Source organism: Aspergillus aculeatus (genome assembly GCF_001890905.1).
Source record: "Aspergillus aculeatus ATCC 16872 unplaced genomic scaffold ASPACscaffold_5, whole genome shotgun sequence".
In the NCBI taxonomy this organism is placed as follows: Eukaryota; Fungi; Ascomycota; class Eurotiomycetes; order Eurotiales; family Aspergillaceae; genus Aspergillus; species Aspergillus aculeatus.
Window position 1 is genome coordinate 411,283 of NW_017962980.1, and position 19,209 is coordinate 430,491.

At 53.4% G+C, this 19,209-nt stretch overlaps 6 protein-coding genes across 6 annotated transcripts; 5 read left to right on the forward strand and 1 right to left on the reverse strand.

Moving 5' to 3' along the window:
* The first annotated feature begins 447 nt into the window (after nt 1–447).
* ASPACDRAFT_115910 (putative vesicle-mediated transport protein (Imh1)) lies at nt 448–4,749 on the forward strand. The gene is made up of 4 exons (XM_020195942.1): nt 448–777; nt 868–1,336; nt 1,408–4,468; nt 4,523–4,749. The coding sequence occupies exons 1-4, from the start codon at nt 637–639 to the stop codon at nt 4,563–4,565; spliced, it is 3,714 nt and encodes a 1,237-aa protein (XP_020057613.1). The 5' UTR covers nt 448–636; the 3' UTR covers nt 4,566–4,749.
* A 190-nt stretch (nt 4,750–4,939) lies between these two features.
* On the forward strand, nt 4,940–5,927 carry ASPACDRAFT_115914 (GNAT family N-acetyltransferase). Its single transcript, XM_020195943.1, has 2 exons — nt 4,940–5,587; nt 5,647–5,927. Exon 1 carries the CDS (start codon nt 5,019–5,021, stop codon nt 5,538–5,540), a length of 522 nt encoding a protein of 173 aa, XP_020057614.1. The 5' UTR covers nt 4,940–5,018; the 3' UTR covers nt 5,541–5,587; nt 5,647–5,927.
* Nucleotides 5,928–6,129: 202 nt separating this feature from the next.
* Nucleotides 6,130–8,843, forward strand: ASPACDRAFT_77083 (anoctamin family protein). The gene is made up of 5 exons (XM_020204869.1): nt 6,130–6,247; nt 6,312–6,468; nt 6,540–6,828; nt 6,897–7,328; nt 7,382–8,843. The coding sequence occupies exons 1-5, from the start codon at nt 6,166–6,168 to the stop codon at nt 8,639–8,641; spliced, it is 2,220 nt and encodes a 739-aa protein (XP_020057615.1). The 5' UTR covers nt 6,130–6,165; the 3' UTR covers nt 8,642–8,843.
* A 933-nt stretch (nt 8,844–9,776) lies between these two features.
* On the forward strand, nt 9,777–11,667 carry ASPACDRAFT_77084 (uncharacterized protein). Its single transcript, XM_020204870.1, has 4 exons — nt 9,777–10,148; nt 10,419–10,434; nt 10,612–10,889; nt 10,949–11,667. Exons 1-4 carry the CDS (start codon nt 10,131–10,133, stop codon nt 11,450–11,452), a joined length of 816 nt encoding a protein of 271 aa, XP_020057616.1. The 5' UTR covers nt 9,777–10,130; the 3' UTR covers nt 11,453–11,667.
* Nucleotides 11,668–12,236: 569 nt separating this feature from the next.
* Nucleotides 12,237–16,780, forward strand: ASPACDRAFT_51188 (putative RNA helicase/RNAse III; the record flags this gene model as incomplete). Its single annotated transcript, XM_020202443.1, has 7 exons — nt 12,237–12,347; nt 12,410–12,438; nt 12,506–12,551; nt 12,620–12,872; nt 12,942–13,089; nt 13,149–14,228; nt 14,284–16,780. 7 exons carry the CDS (start codon nt 12,237–12,239, stop codon nt 16,778–16,780), a joined length of 4,164 nt encoding a protein of 1,387 aa, XP_020057617.1.
* A 523-nt stretch (nt 16,781–17,303) lies between these two features.
* Nucleotides 17,304–18,968, reverse strand: ASPACDRAFT_77085 (uncharacterized protein). The gene is made up of 3 exons (XM_020204871.1): nt 18,849–18,968; nt 18,544–18,779; nt 17,304–18,439 (listed from the first exon to the last, which is right to left on the reverse strand). The coding sequence occupies exons 1-3, from the start codon at nt 18,870–18,872 to the stop codon at nt 17,389–17,391; spliced, it is 1,311 nt and encodes a 436-aa protein (XP_020057618.1). The 5' UTR covers nt 18,873–18,968; the 3' UTR covers nt 17,304–17,388.
* Between the last annotated feature and the right edge of the window lie 241 nt (nt 18,969–19,209).

Here is a 19,209-nt window from a genome sequence, read left to right on the forward strand (position 1 = left end):
AAGGAAGGGGAAGAACCGCCCTTGACCGCATTTGGCCTTAGTAGCAACGCCCCGTCCATGTTTCTGATGAACCTCGGAGAATGGTCCAGACTTCCACAAGTTACTACTCCGGAGCGAGATGCTTGTGTCTCTTACCTTAAGCACTGCCGAAGTCTCAGTGTAGTATACTATTCTCAGGTAAGGCCATACAATTGGGCACTACAGGGTTCTCACATCTATCTCCAGTACGAAGAACTATCTTCGTCTAATTGTGTAATCATGACAAGGTGTCAATGGTAAAAGACCTCGAGCTTCGTCTAAATATATATTCCGTAATAGCGTTATTATCTTTCTAAGAACGATCTCCATAATGAATATCAATGATCTCGAAGAGCCAATGTAAGCGCTACGCAAAATTAAAGTCTCTCCATGCAAGATAAAGTAATTCTCAGCTGACTTACATCCAAACAACAACTAAATGCCCAAGTTGCTGCTGCGATTGTCGCCCCCGAGTCGGCACATAATCACCCTTTTTTGCTGCCCGTTCCCGCCTGCCTTGGCCGCCCGTGCCAGAGCGAAAGGCGATTGAACAACTGGAACTGCCGCGTATGAGCCTCCACCGCCGCCTGCTGCGGAATCTCCCCAGCCCGTCCTTACATGCTGTTACTCCCCTTCTTCCCTCTCTTTCGTTTGTTCCTCTGTATTATCCTCCTCGGTCGCATTCTCCTCTTTTGTCTCTCCTTTATCAACTTTTGTGCCGTGGCCTTGGCTCACAGGCCCGCTTCGGCCATGTTTCAGGTAACAGCACAACGTCTCCCGCTCCGAATCAGGCACACCCCTCGTGCACCTCCTGCTCGTGCTAATCATACCGTCTTGGTGACAACACAGCGTTTGCGCGACGCGATCGACTCGCGGATTGCCGAGGAGCAAGCCCGTCAACGCTCCGCCCAAACCTCCATCTCCCGCTCCAACTCCGCCCGCCAACCTTCGAACCGCACGACCACTTCCCCATCCCGCCGCTCTGGCCGCCCGCGCCGCAACACCGGCACCCCCGTCCGGGGCCCCGACCCCAATGAATTCGAGCCCGAGTTCGCCATTGGGGATGATGACTCCTCGAGTAGATCGGGAACGCCGCGACCGGAGGCCGCAGCTGGAGGAGGCTCCGAAACCACTCCGGAAGGCAACAATGCGGCAGCCGGAGAGGGCCAAGGGCAGGAGGGGCCCGTAACGGAGAAGGAGTCCACACCGGCAATTGCGGAAGGCAACAACAACAACCAGTCCTCCTCCACCTCGGATCTGCCTCCAGAGGTTCGGGTCAAGTTGCGGCGGCTGGCCAAATTGGAACCCCGCTACCAAGGTATGCAGCGCAATCCACGCAGGGGGAGCTTTTGGCAACGCAGACTAATGTGGTCTTTCGGTGATCATCAGAGCTTCTCAAAGCCTATCGCATGGCACACTCGCGAGTCCTTTCCATCGAACCCTTCGAGGCTGCTCTTCGTGAAAATACCCCCTTGACTTCCATCGGCGAACCGAAAGCCCTGACCGAGTACTTGAACCAGCTGTCGCTGAAGGGAGATATGGTGGTGGAGGAGCTCAAGCGCGTGACCACCGAGAGGGATGACTACAAGAAGAAACTGGAAGAGGCTCAAAAGGCAACCAAGGCTGCATTGGATGAGGTTGCGCAACTCAAGGCTGAGAAGGAATTAAATGAGAAAGCCTCGGACGCCAGTGAGTCGGTCGCGAAGTCTGAGGAGAAGCCTACAATGGAGGGCACTGCTGTGATTGCCGCATCACCGAAGAAGTCGGCTGAACATCAAGGTGATAGTGAAGAGTTCTTTTCTTACGATAGCGAGATCCCTCGTCTGGAGTCCGAGCTGAAAGAGAAGCAGGAGGAGATCGAGTCCATGAAGACTCAAATGGAGTCGCTGAAGCGTGATCTAGCAGTGGCGCGAGAGTCCACCGAGGGCATGGTTCACAACCTCGAATCCGCAACCCGAGAGCTCACAGAACTGCGTGATTTCAAGGATAAGCAGGACACAGAACTCGAGAAGCTGCAGTCTTCCAAGCAAGGAGAGCTTGACGATCTGAAGGCTAAGCTTGAAAAGTCCGAAGAAATGGCATCGAAGACTAGCGCGGAGATTGAGAAACTAAAGTCCGATTTGACAGAACGGACCGAAGAAATCGAGAAATTGCAAGCTAAGGCCTCTCCATCCCCTGCTGCCGGGAAGGATGCCGATCTTACTGCAAAGTTGGAAAAGATGGAGCAGATGAAGGAGGCTAATGAGAAACGTCTCAGTGTACTACAGGGTCTTGTCGACAGCCTCCGATCCCAGCTGAAGGAGAGCGAAGAGGCAATGACAAAACTGAAGGCCGATGCTGAGCAGAAGAAGGAAAACAACCTGCAATTACAAAACGTCGTTGACTTCCTCGACACTAATATGGAAGGCAATGCCACATGGCAATTGACCAAGGAACAAGTCATTGGCGGTAAGCAAGCTAATTTCGATGAACTTCGTGAAAGCTTAGTTCCCAGCCTTAGCGCCACTGAAGCTCAGCAGGAGCCGACGGAGACTGTAAAGCCGGTTGTGAACCCGCCAAGCGCTGCGGGAAGTGGTAAAAAGAAGAACAAGAAAAAGAAGAAGGGAGGGGCTGGCGGTGCCAAGGTCGGCGAAGAGGCTAGCAAAGCAACGGAAGCTGACCAGGAACCGTCGCCAAGCGCGGAACCTGCTTCTGCACAATTGACAGCGAAGGTGGCTGAGTTGGAAGAAAGTATTGATACACTCAAGAAGCAGTTGGACGAGAAGGATGCCGCTATCGACCGTCTCAGCTCGAAACTCAAGGGCGAGGAAGACCTGAAGGAGGAGATCGAGTCCCTCCGTGACGACTTGCTTCACATAGGTCAAGAGCATGTGGAGTCAAAAGATAAAGTGAAGGTGCTGACTGCGGAGAAGCAAGCCTTGGAGGAATCCATCGCTAAGCTGGAGAAGGAGTTGACGGATCTACGCACAAACATTGCGTCACATGCGTCTCAAAATGCTGATTCGGAGAAAGCGCATAATGATCTCAAGGAGGAGTACGAGAGTATCAAGATCAAGCTCACAGCGCTCGAAACTGAGCTATCTGCTGCTCAACAATTGGCTGCCACAAGGTTCAAAGACATCACGGAATTGCGCGAGACTCTCCAGAGACTTCAGCCAGAGCTGAAGAAGCTGCGCGCCGAATCTTCGGAGCTCAAGTCCACCAAGGAGTCCCTCACAAGCAAGACGAATGAGTTGAGAAATCTGGAGAGCAAACACGATGACCTGCGGGCCGAGCTCAAGACCCTGAAGAACACGATGTCTGAGCGAGAGAAAGAAGTGAAGACACTCAATAATAAGATCAAGCAGGAAACCGACAGTAGGCTCAAGGCCGAGGAGAAATTGACGGTCGCCCAGTCTGACCTGAGGTACTCGGAGAGTAAGAAGCAGGAAGCTACGGAGGCTAGGGAGAAGGCCACCTCAGAGCTGTCTAAGACTCAGGGGGAGCTCAAAACCGCCCGCGCCCGGCTCCGCGAAAGCGAATCCCAGGCCAGTCAGATCAACAAAGAACTTCAAGGCCTGCGGGAGGAGATTCAACTCAAGACCGCCCAGCACGCTAGTGCTCAAAGTTTGATGAATAGTATGCGCGACCAAGCTGCTGAATTGGGTATGCAGATGAAAGAGGCTCGCGAACGCTGCGAAAGTCTCGAAGAAGAATTAGCGGATGCTCACCGGCTGCTGAGCGAACGCACTCGCGAAGGAGAGACCATGCGGCGTCTTCTGAACGACATCGAAAGTCGCACCGATGCCAAGGTGCGCGATTTCAAGGAACGTATGGAAGCCGCCATTGAGGAGCGAGATCGCGCCGAGGATGAAGCCAGTGCTCAGGGTCGACGCCGTGCGCGTGAGCTGGAAGACCTGAAGAGTAAGCTACGCGAAGCCGAGCGAGCTCTGCGAAGTGCGGAGCAGGATAAAGAGGAACTGGAGCAGACTCAGAAGGATTGGAAACGTAGACGGGATCAACTGGAGGCCGAATCTGAGAAGACGACCCAGGAGCTTGCCGATCTGCGACAGGCCATGGCAGGTCTGCGCGATTCGCTGGATGAAAGCGAGAAGCAGGTGCGCGACCTTGAGAAGGAGAAAGCCGAGCTGCGCCGATCCGTCGAGGAAACGAATTCCCGTTTGGAAAAGCTGCGTAAATCGAACAAGCTGCTCCCTGATGAAGGTCGCTTTGGTCATACTACACAGTCGTCACGGTCCTCGATCGATTCTGGCTCGAGAAGAACCATCACCTCCCCAGTTGCGAAAGAGCACAGTCCGTCGACACGCAGCGGCACGCCCACTGGAGTCGGCGCAGGGTCCATTGATTACATTTATCTGAAGAATGTTCTTCTCCAGTTCCTGGAGCAGAAGGATAAGAACTATCAGAAGCAGCTGATTCCCGTTCTCGGCATGCTGCTGCACTTTGATCGGTCAGTATTATGCGTATCCTCTTGCATATCGTATAAACAGCTAACCTGTCATAGAACGGACGAGCAGAAATGGATGTCGGCCATTTCCTCCAAGTAAATGCTCTGGTAGCCTTCAAGCACATATTTGTAACTGTACATAGTCGCATATATCTCTTCGCAAACACATATTCACACCTTCCCCTCCCTTCGTCTTCGTCATTCTTCTATTCGATTCCCCAGTGTATACATGCGCGCTCTTTCTGAGTCACTCTGGACACCGGGAAAGTCAAAGGTAAGGCGCGAAATTCCGTAAGGCGTGGAGTTCCAGCCAAAGAGAGCCAGCCTCGATACGGATGTGGTGGGGAAAAGACCCATCGGTCTAGGCGGGTCTTCGAATTCGGGGAAGCCAGAGACACTATAAGAAGGACATTCGTTCTCCTCATAGCTACATCCCCCAACTGAATCATTTACTGACACCTCATCTTGCATTCCTCCTTCCGCACAATGTCTGCACAACCTACAATTCGTCTCGCGACGCCTGAGGGTAGGCCTACCAGTACCCTCACTGACCATGTCATGCTACAGCCTCACTGACCGGATCAATGCAGACGTCCCCATCATCCTCCAATTCATCCGGGAGCTTGCCGACTACGAGAAGGCTCTCCACGAAGTCGAGGCAACCGAGGAGTCTCTCCTGGCGACACTGTCTTTTCCCGACTCTACCCCCAAGCGAGGCTCTGTCTACACTGCGCTCGTCATCCCTCCGGCAACTGCGGAGCAGCCCACCCCCCTGCCAGTGGGCATGGCCCTTTTCTTCTACAACTACTCCACCTGGCGCTCCGCTCCGGGCATCTACCTCGAGGACCTCTACGTACAGCCGAGCGCGCGCGGCAACGGATATGGCTTCAAGCTACTCAAGTACCTTGCGGCTAAGGTCCTGGAGGTCAACGGCAGACGGCTAGAATGGAGCGTCCTCAAGTGGAACGAGCCCAGCATCAAGTTCTACGAGCAGGTGGGCGCCAAAGCGATGGATGAGTGGACCAAGATGATGATGGAGGGACCCGCTTTGAACAAGCTTGCGGAAGGCATCTGATCGCGCGCGAGTTTTGACTCTGGTTCGTGAATCATCAGGCGATTATTGTGAGTCTGGCCACGGGAGGACACACACCAATGCCCTTCTGACACGTTAAGTTAACAAGTGTCTTGCGGGTTGTGTCGTGGTTTGCGCTGGTCGACTTCTCAGAAGAGTCGCTTTCGAGGCTCTCAGCAGGAAGGACTGGAACTCGGTAACCCTTGGCTATATTTTTCTCAATCGCTGAACATGTACATACATTGAAAATACCCCCGAGTGAGGATCACATTTCGAGCAATATACAGAATAGAGTTCTTAGTGTTCAACATTTACTCTGTAGGATGCGAGATCGAGGAAATTTGTTGTATCATGCGACCACGAAAATAGAATCCAGATCTTAGACAATTGACGATCGGGTCGATCCAGAGGGCAGATGAATGCATAGTGACGGAGGGGGAGGGTCCAAGCCACCGCCCAGGGCTAACCCTACAGTCAAGCTTCGAAGGTGACGTCGTCATCGCGGGCGGAAGGGAACCCCCCCAAACATCCCCTGATAAAAGCTTCACGCAGCGGCCATCTCTTGGATAAGAGCTCACCACATTATTCGATCGCACGGATGACTTAAAAGCTTACATCTTCTTCTGATATGGCTTCTACAACTCCTCGCGATCCCGTGCATAATAACCACTATGTCGACTACGTCATTCGTTATAACTTTGGCGATAATGGTAAGTGCGCCACCGTACCTGGCTGGCTATTATCATTGAGTTTCCCAGCCCTGACCCTGTGTAGACATCGTACAGACTACGGAGCAACTAGAACGACTGCTGCATAAGCTGTTTGAGGTCGGATTACAAACCGAAGTGAGGCAGGGTGACGAAACATCTCTGCTGGTCTTTGTCCGTGCTGCGCGCAAGAAGAGTCTCCAACGCGCAGTGTATCAGTCCCGGTGGGTCCTTACCTGCGTCTTTTTCTATGAAGGACTTGCCGCTTACCGTGACGTCCTCATTCTTTTCGCAGAATCCGCGACTGGCTCTATGGCGTCCGCAACACCGAGCCCGAGCCGGAATCCTCGGCCGAGCCGCAGTCCGAGTCGGAGCGACTGCGCGTCATCTACCACATGATGACAGTACCCAAGGAGGCTGGCGGTGCTGGTATCACTCCGAAACATGGGGAGTGGAAGAATGTGGATTCGATCTTTCCCTTGCATGATGAGGAGATGAACAAGCAGTGCATGAAAGACTGGAGCCAGAAGACGTTCCTGTCCCCGGAGGATCTAGATCAGATACGCAATATCTTCGGAGAGAGTGTGGGTACCCTTCACGGATTCGATGCTCAGTGCAGTGTCTGGAAACTGACAACCGTGCGGAACTCTAGGTCGGCTTTTACTTCTCGTTCCTTCAGTCTTACTTCAGATTCCTCCTGTTTCCCGCGATCTTTGGGTTTTCCTGCTGGCTTCTGATTGGGTCGTTCTCAATTGTTTACTCCGTGGTCAACTGCCTCTGGTGCATCGTGTTTATTGAATACTGGAAACGGCAGGAGGAGGACCTGAGTTGTCGATGGCAGACCAAAGGAGTTTCCGCCGTCCGCGAGAAACGGCGCGAGTTTAGGCCGGAAAGAGATATCCGGGACGAGAGTACCGGGGAGATCAAGGGCGTGTTTCCAGCGACAACGCGCATGTGCAGACAGTTGCTCCAGATCCCCTTCGCCTTGCTGTCCATCATCGCTCTGGGAGTTATTATCGCGACATGCTTTGCCATTGAGATCTTCATCTCTGAGATCTATAACGGGCCCCTCAAGTCGTACTTGGTAGGCCTCGCTAGTACCTGGTGCTACTTCGTTCAAATAAGCTGACGGATCAGGTCTTCATTCCCACTATCTTGCTCTCGGCCTTGATTCCGACGATGAGTACGGTCTTGGTGTCGGTTGCGACCAAGCTGAACGACTACGAAAACTACGAAACGCAACAAGCTTACGATGTCGCATTGACGCAGAAGATCTTCGTTATCAACTTCATCACATCATACCTCCCTGTGTTCTTGACAGCCTTTGTCTATGTGCCCTTCGCTAGCCGGATTGTGCCACACCTTGACGTTTTCCAGGTGACTGTTCGTCCATTTGTCTCGAAAGAGGTTGCTACGAAGTCACGTACTGAATTCAGCATGGACCCCGATCGCCTACGGAAGCAAGTCATCTATTTCACCGTCACAGCTCAGGTAGTCGGTCTCGCCATGGAGACCGTCGTACCGTTTCTGAAGCAGCGTCTTCTACGCCAATACAAAGATTACCTTCGCAAGAAGAACGGAAAGGTGGAGTCGGATTCCAGCTCTGAAGAAGAGGAATCGCCAGAGGCTTTGTTCGACGACCACCCCGATGAGACCAAGTTCCTCATTCGCGTCCGCAATGAGGCCGATTTGTCTGACTATGATGTGACCGACGATCTGCGCGAGATGTGCATCCAGTTTGGTTACTTGGCTCTATTCTCTCCGGTCTGGCCTCTCGTCCCCGTTTCGTTCCTGATCAATAACTGGATTGAACTCCGGTCCGACTTCTTTAAGATCTGCGTCGAGTGCAAGAGACCCTGGCCGCAACGCGCGGAGACAATTGGCCCCTGGCTGGATAGCCTTGGATTCCTGTCATGGGTTGGTAGCATTACTACCGCAGCACTTGCGTACATGTTCAGCACTAGCCACGAGGGACCCGGTGGCGAGCCGACTACGATCAAAGGATGGGCCTTGCTTCTGACCATTTTCTTCTGCGAGCATATCTACCTTATCGTGCGCTATGCAGTGCGAGCGGCCATGGCCAAGCTTGAGCCTCCGAATGTGCGCAAGGAGAAGACTGAGCGATACCTTGTGCGAAAGAGGTATCTGGAGTCCACGGTTGGAGCCAGAAGCAGTGACGATGAGATCGATGTCGACCAGAAAGAGGACCAGTCGGAGCAGCTTTCTCAGCTGACTCGTGATACTCTGGAGGACGACGCTCGTTCCTGGGCGACTCATGACACGGATCCCGCTGAGCGGTTCTGGATGCGGCAGAAAGGGTGGAAGGAATCCTCCCAAGTCGGCGCAACGATCATCAAAACGCTCAAGAGAGACTCGAACGCCAAGAAGCAGCAGTGAGGAAGAGACATCTTTTCGACCGTTGGATGTTGTGTACTATGATGCTTGTGCTGCCTGGTAGTGACCAGTGTGAAAGGAATTGTTCATATACAGCTCATGACTTGTTGTGATAAAGTACAAGTTCATATCTTTGTTTATTAGTTTCATGATCAACTGTATTCTGTACATAGTTACCTGCTGTATACGAAGATGAGCAGTATCGAACAGTCGTCACAATTTCTATGCCCGATGTGCTGGATTTGCAAAGGTATTTGAAAATAAACGGCCAAGTTGATCCGCTGGCTGGCTGGCGATCTTCACTTATCAACTGCAAGAACAATGAAGATAGTGATTTGATCCACAGGTGTCGGCGTTCCGATGCCGAGACTCCGACGGAAGCCTCGGAGATATCGCACCGAGAGTAGCCATCAATAGTGCCCATTGAAAAAGGATAACGCCATCCTTTGCGATTGTGATCATTGGTTCAGGGTGGTTGCACCACTTTGTCAATCCCCTCTGCATTGTGACAATCCGCGGCCTCAATACAAGCCCAGAAGCACGCCGACCGTGGATGAGTCAGCACCTGCATGCCGGATCAGTCATCGATCCGAGGGAATGATGAACGGCTTTGTCAGCAATATCGGCGCGAACCAAGAATAAGAACAACAAGAATAGCTACAGTTACAATAGAGGGATGGTCGAATGAACCTACGAAGCAGGCTAAGTTCTTAGCAGTCAGACACTTCTACCTTGTAGTTACTGGTAATATTTAGGTACATACCAGTCGGAGTCATGTCTCCGTAGTCATCGCATAAGTCATTGTCGGAAGTTGAGGAACTGTGCCAAGAACTAAACAACCCAAATAGGAATTTAGTCTATTCCGGGCGTACGCACTCGAGTCTTGAGTGCCGGAATGTGGCTTGGACACCTGAGGCAATCATGATTCACCAGATTCCAGCCCCTACCGGGGGGAGCTGCCGGGGGAAGAAGGTGTTTAACAATCGTTGGTGACCTTTTTCCCTTCCCTTCCTTTCCCTCTCTCCCTTCTCCGTCCTACACGTCACCGTCTGACTGATACTTTAACTAATCGCCCCCCCCCCCTTCCAGTCTCACTTGCTTACGAGATCAGTCCTCCCCTCCCTTCCCTTTCCCCCCAGGTTTATTCAACGCCAAAAATAGTCAGCATTTGGACTATCAAAGCGAAACGGACATAACTCGTACCTCACCTCACCAAGTACCGTACTAGCGCTAGCACTTCCACTTCCAGGAAAGCTATCTCCGACGTCGTCTGCTTACCTCATCCTCTCCCTCCCCTCCGTTTCCCTTGTCATTCTCTACATCCTCTCTCCCTTCTTAAGAGAACCAGGACTTCTATACAAGCTGAGCTGTTCGACGGCCCCCTTGCCCGACTCGAATTGGTGATATTTTGTTCTGTTTGGGCGCATCCTCGTTGTTTTCGAATTCTGTACTCTCGATGCAGCCCACACTAGCCCCAGCGCCGCATCCAAGCATGCAAACCTCTGCTCAGGTAAGCAGCCTAATCGTGTCGCGGTTTGTCATCAGATCGCGTTTGTCCCATCCACCCATTGCCCCAGATCGTTCCCGAGTGATTTGCTTGTAGACATCGGACCCTGTTCTGTCTGTTCTCACGGTCGCTTCGGCTGCGATTTGGGTCCACGATGGGGGCTACACCCGAGAATCGACGACGCGACTGTCTTCAGCGCCTCCCCGGTCGCGTCGCGACGATTACCTGAATGATCAACAGTGATGATGATGCTAACATTGACCTGTCTCATAGGATCATGCGGATCAGGGTAAGCTCTTACCTCTTGACCCAGTATTAGAGTTGAGTCGATACATGAGCTATGGCGACCAGAAAATTTCTCGCGTAGCTGACATCGACTCAACGGGCGCGTCTGTTGGCGGCCAACCTCGCCAAACTAGTGACCTTGACTTGCGAGACCCGAATGCTAATGCGACATCTGTACCAGTGCTGCACGATCAGCTGCTAGCTGCTCATCAACATATGTCTCACCCACAGCAACCGCGCCCGCAACCGCAGACGGCACCGCCTCCGCATATGCAACCCAATATCACGAGTCCTCGAGATCAGAACAACATTGACCCTGCCATTTCAGGCGCCACAATGCTGAGTGGTCCCCCGCAAACACCCCCTCAACCCGAGCCTACGAGCCAAGAATCGCCCAAGACCTATGGCAAGCGACCGCTGTCGACCTCCAAGCGCGCTGCGCAGAATCGTGCCGCACAAGTGAGTAAGCCCTTGTCGCCTGAATGAGAATTCGGAGAATGCGAGGCTGACTTTAGCAGAGAGCTTTCCGCCAACGGAAAGAGAGTTACATCCGAAAACTGGAAGAACAAGTCAAGGAATTCGATGGCATGTCAGAGACGCTGAAGGCCCTTCAGGCTGAGAATTACCAGCTGCGAGAACACATCATCAACCTGCAATCCCGGCTACTGGACTCGCAGGGCGAGATCCCCGAGCTGCCCGGCAACATTGATTTGAGCCAGCCACGAGCAGACCTGTCCCTTCCTGGCACCGGTCCAGCACCCACGGGGGCACCTGCCCAGGCTCCTCCAGGACCTCCCCAACAGCCTCAAGCCCAAACGCAAGCATCTGCGCCCAATGACGATATGAACTCGCTGAACCGCATCGCCGTGGCTGGTCTGGGTATGCGCAAGCACCCGAATGAGGAAGCCAATTTTCTAGGAAACAACTTCCAAGCTCGCCGCCCGCGCGCCGATGAAGGTCAACCAGATGCATCCGACGTCCCGAAGACGGAAATGAGCCACGGCTTGCCGGTTGTTTCATGAGGCATCACGTCATATTGATCACCTACTCTACGTTATTTTTTTGCTGTTTTTCTGCCCCCGTTGATCCTCGAGTTTAACCATCCCGATTGCTCTAGCTTGCAGTTTTTCTCCCACCCTTCTATGTATCCTCCTCGGTGTAAGGCGCCATGTATCTAGGTATTATCTCTGGCTCAGGAAGAAGCGGCGTTCTGCGTTCACTCTTCATATTCTCTGTCTACTTTATCATATGAAACCTAGAAGGGAAGAAAATGATAACCACGCTAGCATGCCTTTATATATGTTTCCTACTCAATTGCAGACCTCATCATCATCACTTTCAAAAATTGTAGTCCAAGAATTCTGTTATTTATGCCTCTTTCTCGCCTCAATTTGACTTAAATGGGTGACACGGAGAAGGCAAAGAAGGCTACCGGAAGAGTGACTCCTCTGAACGTGGAGGTGCTTTTCCGTCCGCTGCAGTGACTTGATTATTCTATTTATGGAGGCTGGGTCTGGAACATTTTCTGTATAAAAGTGCGATGTGAAGGTTTGTTTTTTCTCTTCTCACAAACAGAGACCCCTCATTGGCTTGGACATGATCTCTAAGAGTACCTATCCATGGGTTTTAATGACAGGGTTTGTTAAGTTTGCTTACCCCACACTTATTGTTTATCATCTTCCCCCACCTACACTTTCCAGCATTGCCCCTCCTTTCAGTCAGACGAGAGAGAGAGAGAGCCATCTGTGCTCGGATGCCACATACCGTTCCACTCAATCTCCCCATGCTGAAGAATTGTTCGACAACATGGCTGGCCCAACTCTGATTCAAGGACCCGATGATCCCGTCGGGTACCGGCCCCGGACCTATCAGACGGAGATGTATGAGGCCAGTTTGAAAGGCAATATCATCGTAACGGTGAGGTCAAACAGCGGCAAACCGGTCAAACGGACAACTAACGGCGTCTCTCGCTTTGTTAGATGGGCACTGGCAGCGGAAAGACGCACATGTATGCTCTGCTACTATGCCCCCACAGGCACTTATGTATGCTTTCAACCCTAATCATGACTATATAGAGCCTTGTTGCGGATCAAGACAGAGCTGGAGAGGAACCCACACAAGGTGAGAAGAAAAAAGAAAAGCACTGCACCTCCGATGTACACAGTTCAACTGATGCGAGTTGCGAGAAGTTGATCTGGTTCTTGACCCCCACTGTTGCTCTGTGTCAACAGCAGCATCAAGCGATCTCAGCGCATATCCCCGCCATGAGAGCAAGAACGCTCACCGGGCTAGATAAAGTGGAGTTGTGGACAGACCAGACCGTCTGGGATGCAGTGCTTCAGGACGTCCAGGTAGTCTTCTCCACACATGCGGTCTTGGCCGATGCTATGAGCCATGGATTCGTGAGGATCGGTCAAGTGGGTTTGATAATCTTTGATGAAGGTAAGTGAGCGGCGTAGAGCTTCTTACTGGTGGTAGCAGGACGAGGCTTATGATATCGAACAACACTAGCCCACCATTGCATGCGACGTCACCCAGCCAATAAGATAATGCAAGACTTTTATCATCCGGCTCTTGCGGAGTACGGCTACAATGCAGTGCCAAAGATATTGGGTCTGACGGCGAGTCCGATTGTGAGATCCAAGCCGGAGGAGCTCCGGTGAGTGTGGTCAAGAACATGTTGGCCTGTCTTCTCCGTGTTGACCGCCATGAAATTAGAAAGATCGAGGCCAACCTGGATGCAATCTGCAAGACACCCCGCAAGCATCGACACGAGCTGCGGAGGTTCACGCACTGCCCTCATCTGCGTCCAATGTTCTATACTCCTTTTGATCCTGAGACAGAGGTAATTGGGAGCAGGACATTGCGAGCCCTTATAATTGCCTGGCAGGATCTCGACATTGAAACTGACCCGTATGTCAGGCAGCTGCGAAAAAGTCCCGTAAATGGGACCGCACTGCAGAAAGTGCTTCTCTCAGGCAAGACCTTTTGTCGCGAGCAGCTGAGGAAATTCGTGGCCCGAAGCACACATATCTTTGAGGAACTCGGGGAGTGGGCTGCTGACTATTACATCGCTGCGTCCTTTGAACAACTAAGATCGAAGTCAGAGGACTCTCAATCCGCGTCGGGATGGACAGATGAGGAGAGAGCCTACCTGATTAGATTCTTGTCCGAACTCCCTGACCCGAAAGTCACGCTCACATCACCCAACGCGGATGATTATCGAATATCTCGGAAACTGGGCGTCCTTTTAGGATTCCTGCACGAAAGAGCACACCCGAACTTTGCAGGGTTGGTCTTCGCAAAGCAGCGTGTAACTGTTAGTGTGCTGGCGCGACTCCTGTCAGTCCACCCGTCGACGAGGGGTCGCTTTCGCTCTGCCGCCTATGTTGGCTGGTCCAACGGTGGCAGCAAAGACGTTCTGGGCGAGCTCTTGGATCCTCGACTGCAGCGTGAAACCCTGAGCGACTTCAAAAGTGGACAGACAAACCTGATAGTCGCAACCGATGTGCTTGAGGAGGGTATTGACATTAGTGCATGTAGCGTGGTGGTTTGTTACGACAAGCCACCCAATTTGAAATCGTTTGTGCAGCGTCGCGGGCGGGCACGACATAGGGAGTCGACCTATGCCATTATGTTCGCAGATAATGACGAATCTGCTGGAACCAGCAGATGGGAATCTCTTGAGCAAGCCATGATAAGAGCTTACGAAGATGACGAACGGAGATTGCTGGAGGCGTGTGCCCTTGAGGAGCTCAACGAAGAAGTGACGGAAAGACTTATCGTTGAGTCTACCGGGTATGCACGATTTCAGAACCCTACTATCGCATTATCCAGCTAATGCCTGATACAGTGCTGTGCTCACGGCAGATGGTGCTGTCGCACATCTGACGCATTTCTGCGATGTCTTGCCCCGTCAGTCCTATGTCGATACTCGGGCCGAATACTCGTATGAAATGGACGATGCAGGATTGCTGAGAGGAACAGTGATTCTTCCCGCATGTGTTCACCCCAACGTTCGTCGCACCGACGGCAAGCGATGGTGGAAAACAGAACGGGCAGCGAGAAAAGAAGCAGCCTTTCAGACATACAAAGCGCTGTACGAGTTCGGTTTGCTGAACGACAATCTTCTCCCGTTCACCGGCAAAGAAGAACTCGAGAAGACTGATGCTGCGGACATTCCAGCTCTACTAGAAGTGGCAGAACAGTATGATCCTTGGGTTGATTGGGCGTATTCATGGTCCTCGCCAGATCTCCATCAGACTCGAATTGCTGTTGGACGCAATGGAGAGGCCGCCCACCTGTACGTGAGGTTGACTACACCGACCGTGTTGCCAATACTCAACCCGATGACTTTATTCTGGGACAGCAACACGACCTTCACATTGAACTTTGAGGCTCCCAATCGGGCAGTGGGTCTGACTGCTGACGCCGTAGAGCATATCGGGTCGATCACCTCACTTCTCCTCAGGGCAACTAGTTCGAAACCTACGACACCAGAGCAAGACTTTGTGCTGCTATTTGGGCCCGACGTACCTCACACTGAGCTGGAAAGCTGGTTCCTCCAGTATCAGGGTATTGAGTCTGCTTGTGATGTGTATGCCCGCAACCATCACCCTGCCGTGATGGGTGTCGTGAGAGATTGCTACAACAATCCGATGCTTTTCCGGGAGTGGATTGTAACAGAAGAGGACGGCTTGACTGTTGTGAAAGTCGAGTGTACCAGCCTCCCTCGCAGGAGAAACCTTCTGCATCGCCAAACGTTGGCTGCAAAGATAGATGACGATATGCCCGTCACTTCTGCGCGAGTGTGCGTTATACCAGCAGACTCATGCACTATCGAAAAGCTTTCATTTACGCAGAGCATTTTTGGCCGCTTCATATCTGCTATTATCGACAGACTGGAAGCGAATTTACTTGCGACGAGGCTGTGTCAGACGATCTTGCAAGACGTCGACTTCTCGAACACCGGCCATGTTATAACTGCCATCACCACACCCTCAGCCAGCGCCTTAACGAACTATCAACGGTATGAATTCTTCGGTGACACGGTTTTGAAGTTCACTGTATCCTGCCAGCTCTTCTTCCAGAACCCCAACTGGCACGAGGGGTACTTGTCCCAGGGAAGGGACTCGATCATCAAGAATCATCGCCTCGCTCGCGCCGCGCTCGACGCCGGGCTGGACGCTTTCATCATCAACAAGGTTTCCATGCCGCGCAAGTGGAGTGCGCCGCTCATCTCCGAGAAACTAGCCTCTGCTGCCGGTCGACGTTCGATGTCGACGAAGGTGCTTGCTGATGTAGTGGAGGCTCTCATCGGCGCAGCGTACCTCGACGGCGGATTTGATCGAGCCCACGCCTGCATCCGACGCTTTCTCCCCGAAGTTGACCTCGAACACCTGGGCCAGGCTCTGCCCCCCGCCGAGTCCCCCACCCAGCACACCGTCAACGACGAGAAGCTCGTCGAGCGCATCGGCTACACGTTCCAGAACCCCACGATCCTCGTCGAGGCGCTCACCCACCCGTCGTGCCAGCACGACGCCTCGACGCAATCGTACCAACGCCTCGAGTTCCTCGGCGACGCCGTCCTGGACATGGTCATCCTGACCACCCTCCTCGCCCACCCCACGGAAATCTCCCAGGGCGAGATGACCCGCATCAAACACGCCGTCGTGAACGCCAACCTCCTCGCCTTCTTCTGCATGGAGTTCTCCCTCACCCAAGCGCGCACCCACGTCGCAACCCACGCCGCGGATCAGATCACCCTCTCCTCCGCCACCGAGGTTCTGTCCCTCTGGCACTTCATGCGCTGCGGCGGCGGCACCGACCTCAAACACGCGCGCGACCAAGCGCTCACCCGTCACCGGGCCCTCCGCGCCTCAATCCTCGACACCCTGCACCACGGCCCCCAGTACCCCTGGCAGGCCCTCTCCACGCTCAACGCCGACAAGTTCTTCTCGGATCTCATCGAGAGCGTCCTCGGGGCGATCTTCGTGGACTCCGATGGAAGTCTCGATGAGTGTGTTAGTTTTGCAGAGAGGATCGGCCTGCTCTGGTTCCTGCGCCGCGTCTTGGCGGAGGGGGTGGATGTGGTTCATCCCAAGATGGTGGCGCAGCAGTTGGCTGCGGCGGCTGGGCTGGGGGGTACGGTGTTCACGTCGCAGCGGGTGGTGGTCTCCGAGGCGCAGGGGCCGACGGCGGCGGCGGCGGAGGAAGACGCTACGTATCGGTGTCAGGTCGAGATAGCTGGGGAGGTTGTGGTCGTGGTCGAGGGTTGTTCGTGCGCCGAGGAAGCGGAGGTCAAGGCGGCGTATCAGGCCATCGAGCTTCTGAAGAGTAGGGGGGCTTAAGGACGAAGGTAACGACGATAAGCCTATGGTTTTGCCGACGCCTACTCTCAATCTGGGGATCGGAAATTGGAATCCTCTTGGAGGAAGGGTGTTTCTTGGATGCTTGGACGCTCTTGGGAGACGGCAGTTCGCCCTACTTTCAGTACTACAGTACTTGGACCGGATCAATCACATGGTATCTTTTGGGCAAATATATAGAAGAGATCAGAGTGTTCACCTTTTGGAGGCTTGCAATGGTTATCGGGTTGATCACAGACTGCCATTTTGGGACTACTTTTGGTCTAAACATGATACTTAGGAACGGAACTAGACAGGAGAAGATTGAGCTATTAACGAGGCAAGCGTATGGGCTTTCATGCTGGCTGAACGATAACGGAAGCTTGGAATTCTATGATCGATTTTGAATCACCGAATGCCTCGGTATAACTAACTATATCGTCATTCCATACAGCTGACTAGCTTTGCCATGTACCTCAAATCCGTAATGAAAGGTGAAACGCACAAGCTACGTACTCATTGGAGTAAGAATGATGTGATGTATTGTCCCAACCATACCAAGAGAATAAAAGCAATGATACGAAAGTCCCTAAGGAGTCTACGATCGTAGCTCAGCCCTTTCTCTTCCCCGCTTTGCCACGTCCACGAGTCGTCTTCGGAACAGGTTCCTCCTGCTTCACCTCCTCCTCTTCCTCGTCTTCTGCTTCATCCTCCAACAACTGATTCTCGGCCCCCTCGACGCCATCACTCCCCGAATCGACGTGCTCATCGTCACTGGCCGCAACAATCACCCCGTCGTCCGATCGCTCGCTAACAGACGACTGGACCTCGACATCGGTGTTCTCCGCAGCGGCAGCGGCAGCGGCGGCGGCAGCGGTAAGTGCAGGCTCATTCCGTATGCCCGCAAGCACCTTCTTGGCCTCGCTCTCCTCGCCATTCCACGCGCCACAGCTCCCGCACCGCCAGCGCCCCAGCTCCTCCAGGGACTTTACCCCGGGGGGCGCCTGGCCGTTGACCAGCCGACAGTTGGCGCAGATCAACACCATGCGGTTCTTGGGCTGCGTCTCGTCCTCGCCCAGCAACACGTCCAGCAACCGATCATACCAGTGTGAGGATTCGATGTACTGCGGCGGGGTGGAGGAGAAGGCATTGGGCGCAAAACCCGGCTCGTCGAATGCAGGCGGTGAGGGCAGGTTTGACCCCGGCCCCGACCTGGGCCCCTGCTGCTGCTGCCGCTGCTCGTGGCCTGGAATCATGAACGGAGAGGGAGGAAGGTGTTGCGGCTGACCACCACCGGGAGTGGGGGGTTGCGGCTGTTGTTGTTGTTGGTGTTGCGGTGTACGACGGATATTGGCCGTCGGGGGTGGAGGTAGCCCCGTGCGTTGAACGAATGGCTGCTGCTGTTGTTGTTGGTTACGCTTCTTGCCGGCCGCCGCGGAGGCGTCAGACTTGCGCCTCTCGTCGCCGGTACGGGACTTGGTGCGCTTGAGGGCGCCACCGCCATATTTCTCCAGGAGCTGCTGGGTGGAGTTGTAGCGGGTGGCTTCTTTGAGTTTCTCGATGGTGGCGTCGCGTTGTTTCTGGAGGGAGTCGAGGTGGGCTTGTGTCTTGGTGATGCGGTAGTCGTAGTACCGTGTGGCGCCTGTGCGGACGGTGTAGATTCTGTTTGCGTAGAGAAAGCGGTATGTTAGGTTTGTTGGAGACAAGACGAGGAAAGGAGCTAGTAATTGAGGAGAGGGGAAGGGGAAGGGGAAATGAGGTCATACAGGATAGGCCCGCCCACTATGGCGGCGTATTCAGCCATCCCCCAGTTCTGCCATCCTAGCACCAGAGCCAAGATGATGGAGTAGAGGAGGTAGGCGAAGGTGGTGTAGAGGGTCCAGAGGGCCTTGAAGCGGCGGGCGTGTTGACGGTGAAGGTCGAGGCGGTTGGTGGTTCGGGTGATCTTCTCGGATAGGGCTGATAGAGCTTTCTCGAAGGATGCTGGAGAGTCGTCTTCGGCCTGATGTTGGGGGAAGGTTCCCGACGCAAGTGAGTGAGGGGAGTCGCGATCAGTGGGTGTGGAACGTACCTTGAAAGGCCACAGGCGCACCATGGCGGTGTTGTTCGTGTAGCAAGTTAAACTGAATTCTGGATAAGTGAAAGAAGACCGGGAAACAAGGATGGAATGAGGCTAAGTCAAAAGCATATTTGGTAGACGGGGAGATCTTCGTAAGTTCCCTGGAGGGGATGATATTGGAATGGAAAAGAATGACTGAATGAAGAAGTGAAAGGAAAGAATGGATGGATGGCTGGATGCTGGAGATGCGGGAACGAATTGCTGCCTCAGCTTTGAGGGGGGAAAACGACAACGACGTCAACGTCAGCTGCAGCCGCACAGACCACTTGCCGGTTACGGCCTGAAGCTCCCCTCGGCCTCAGGCTCTCTCTCT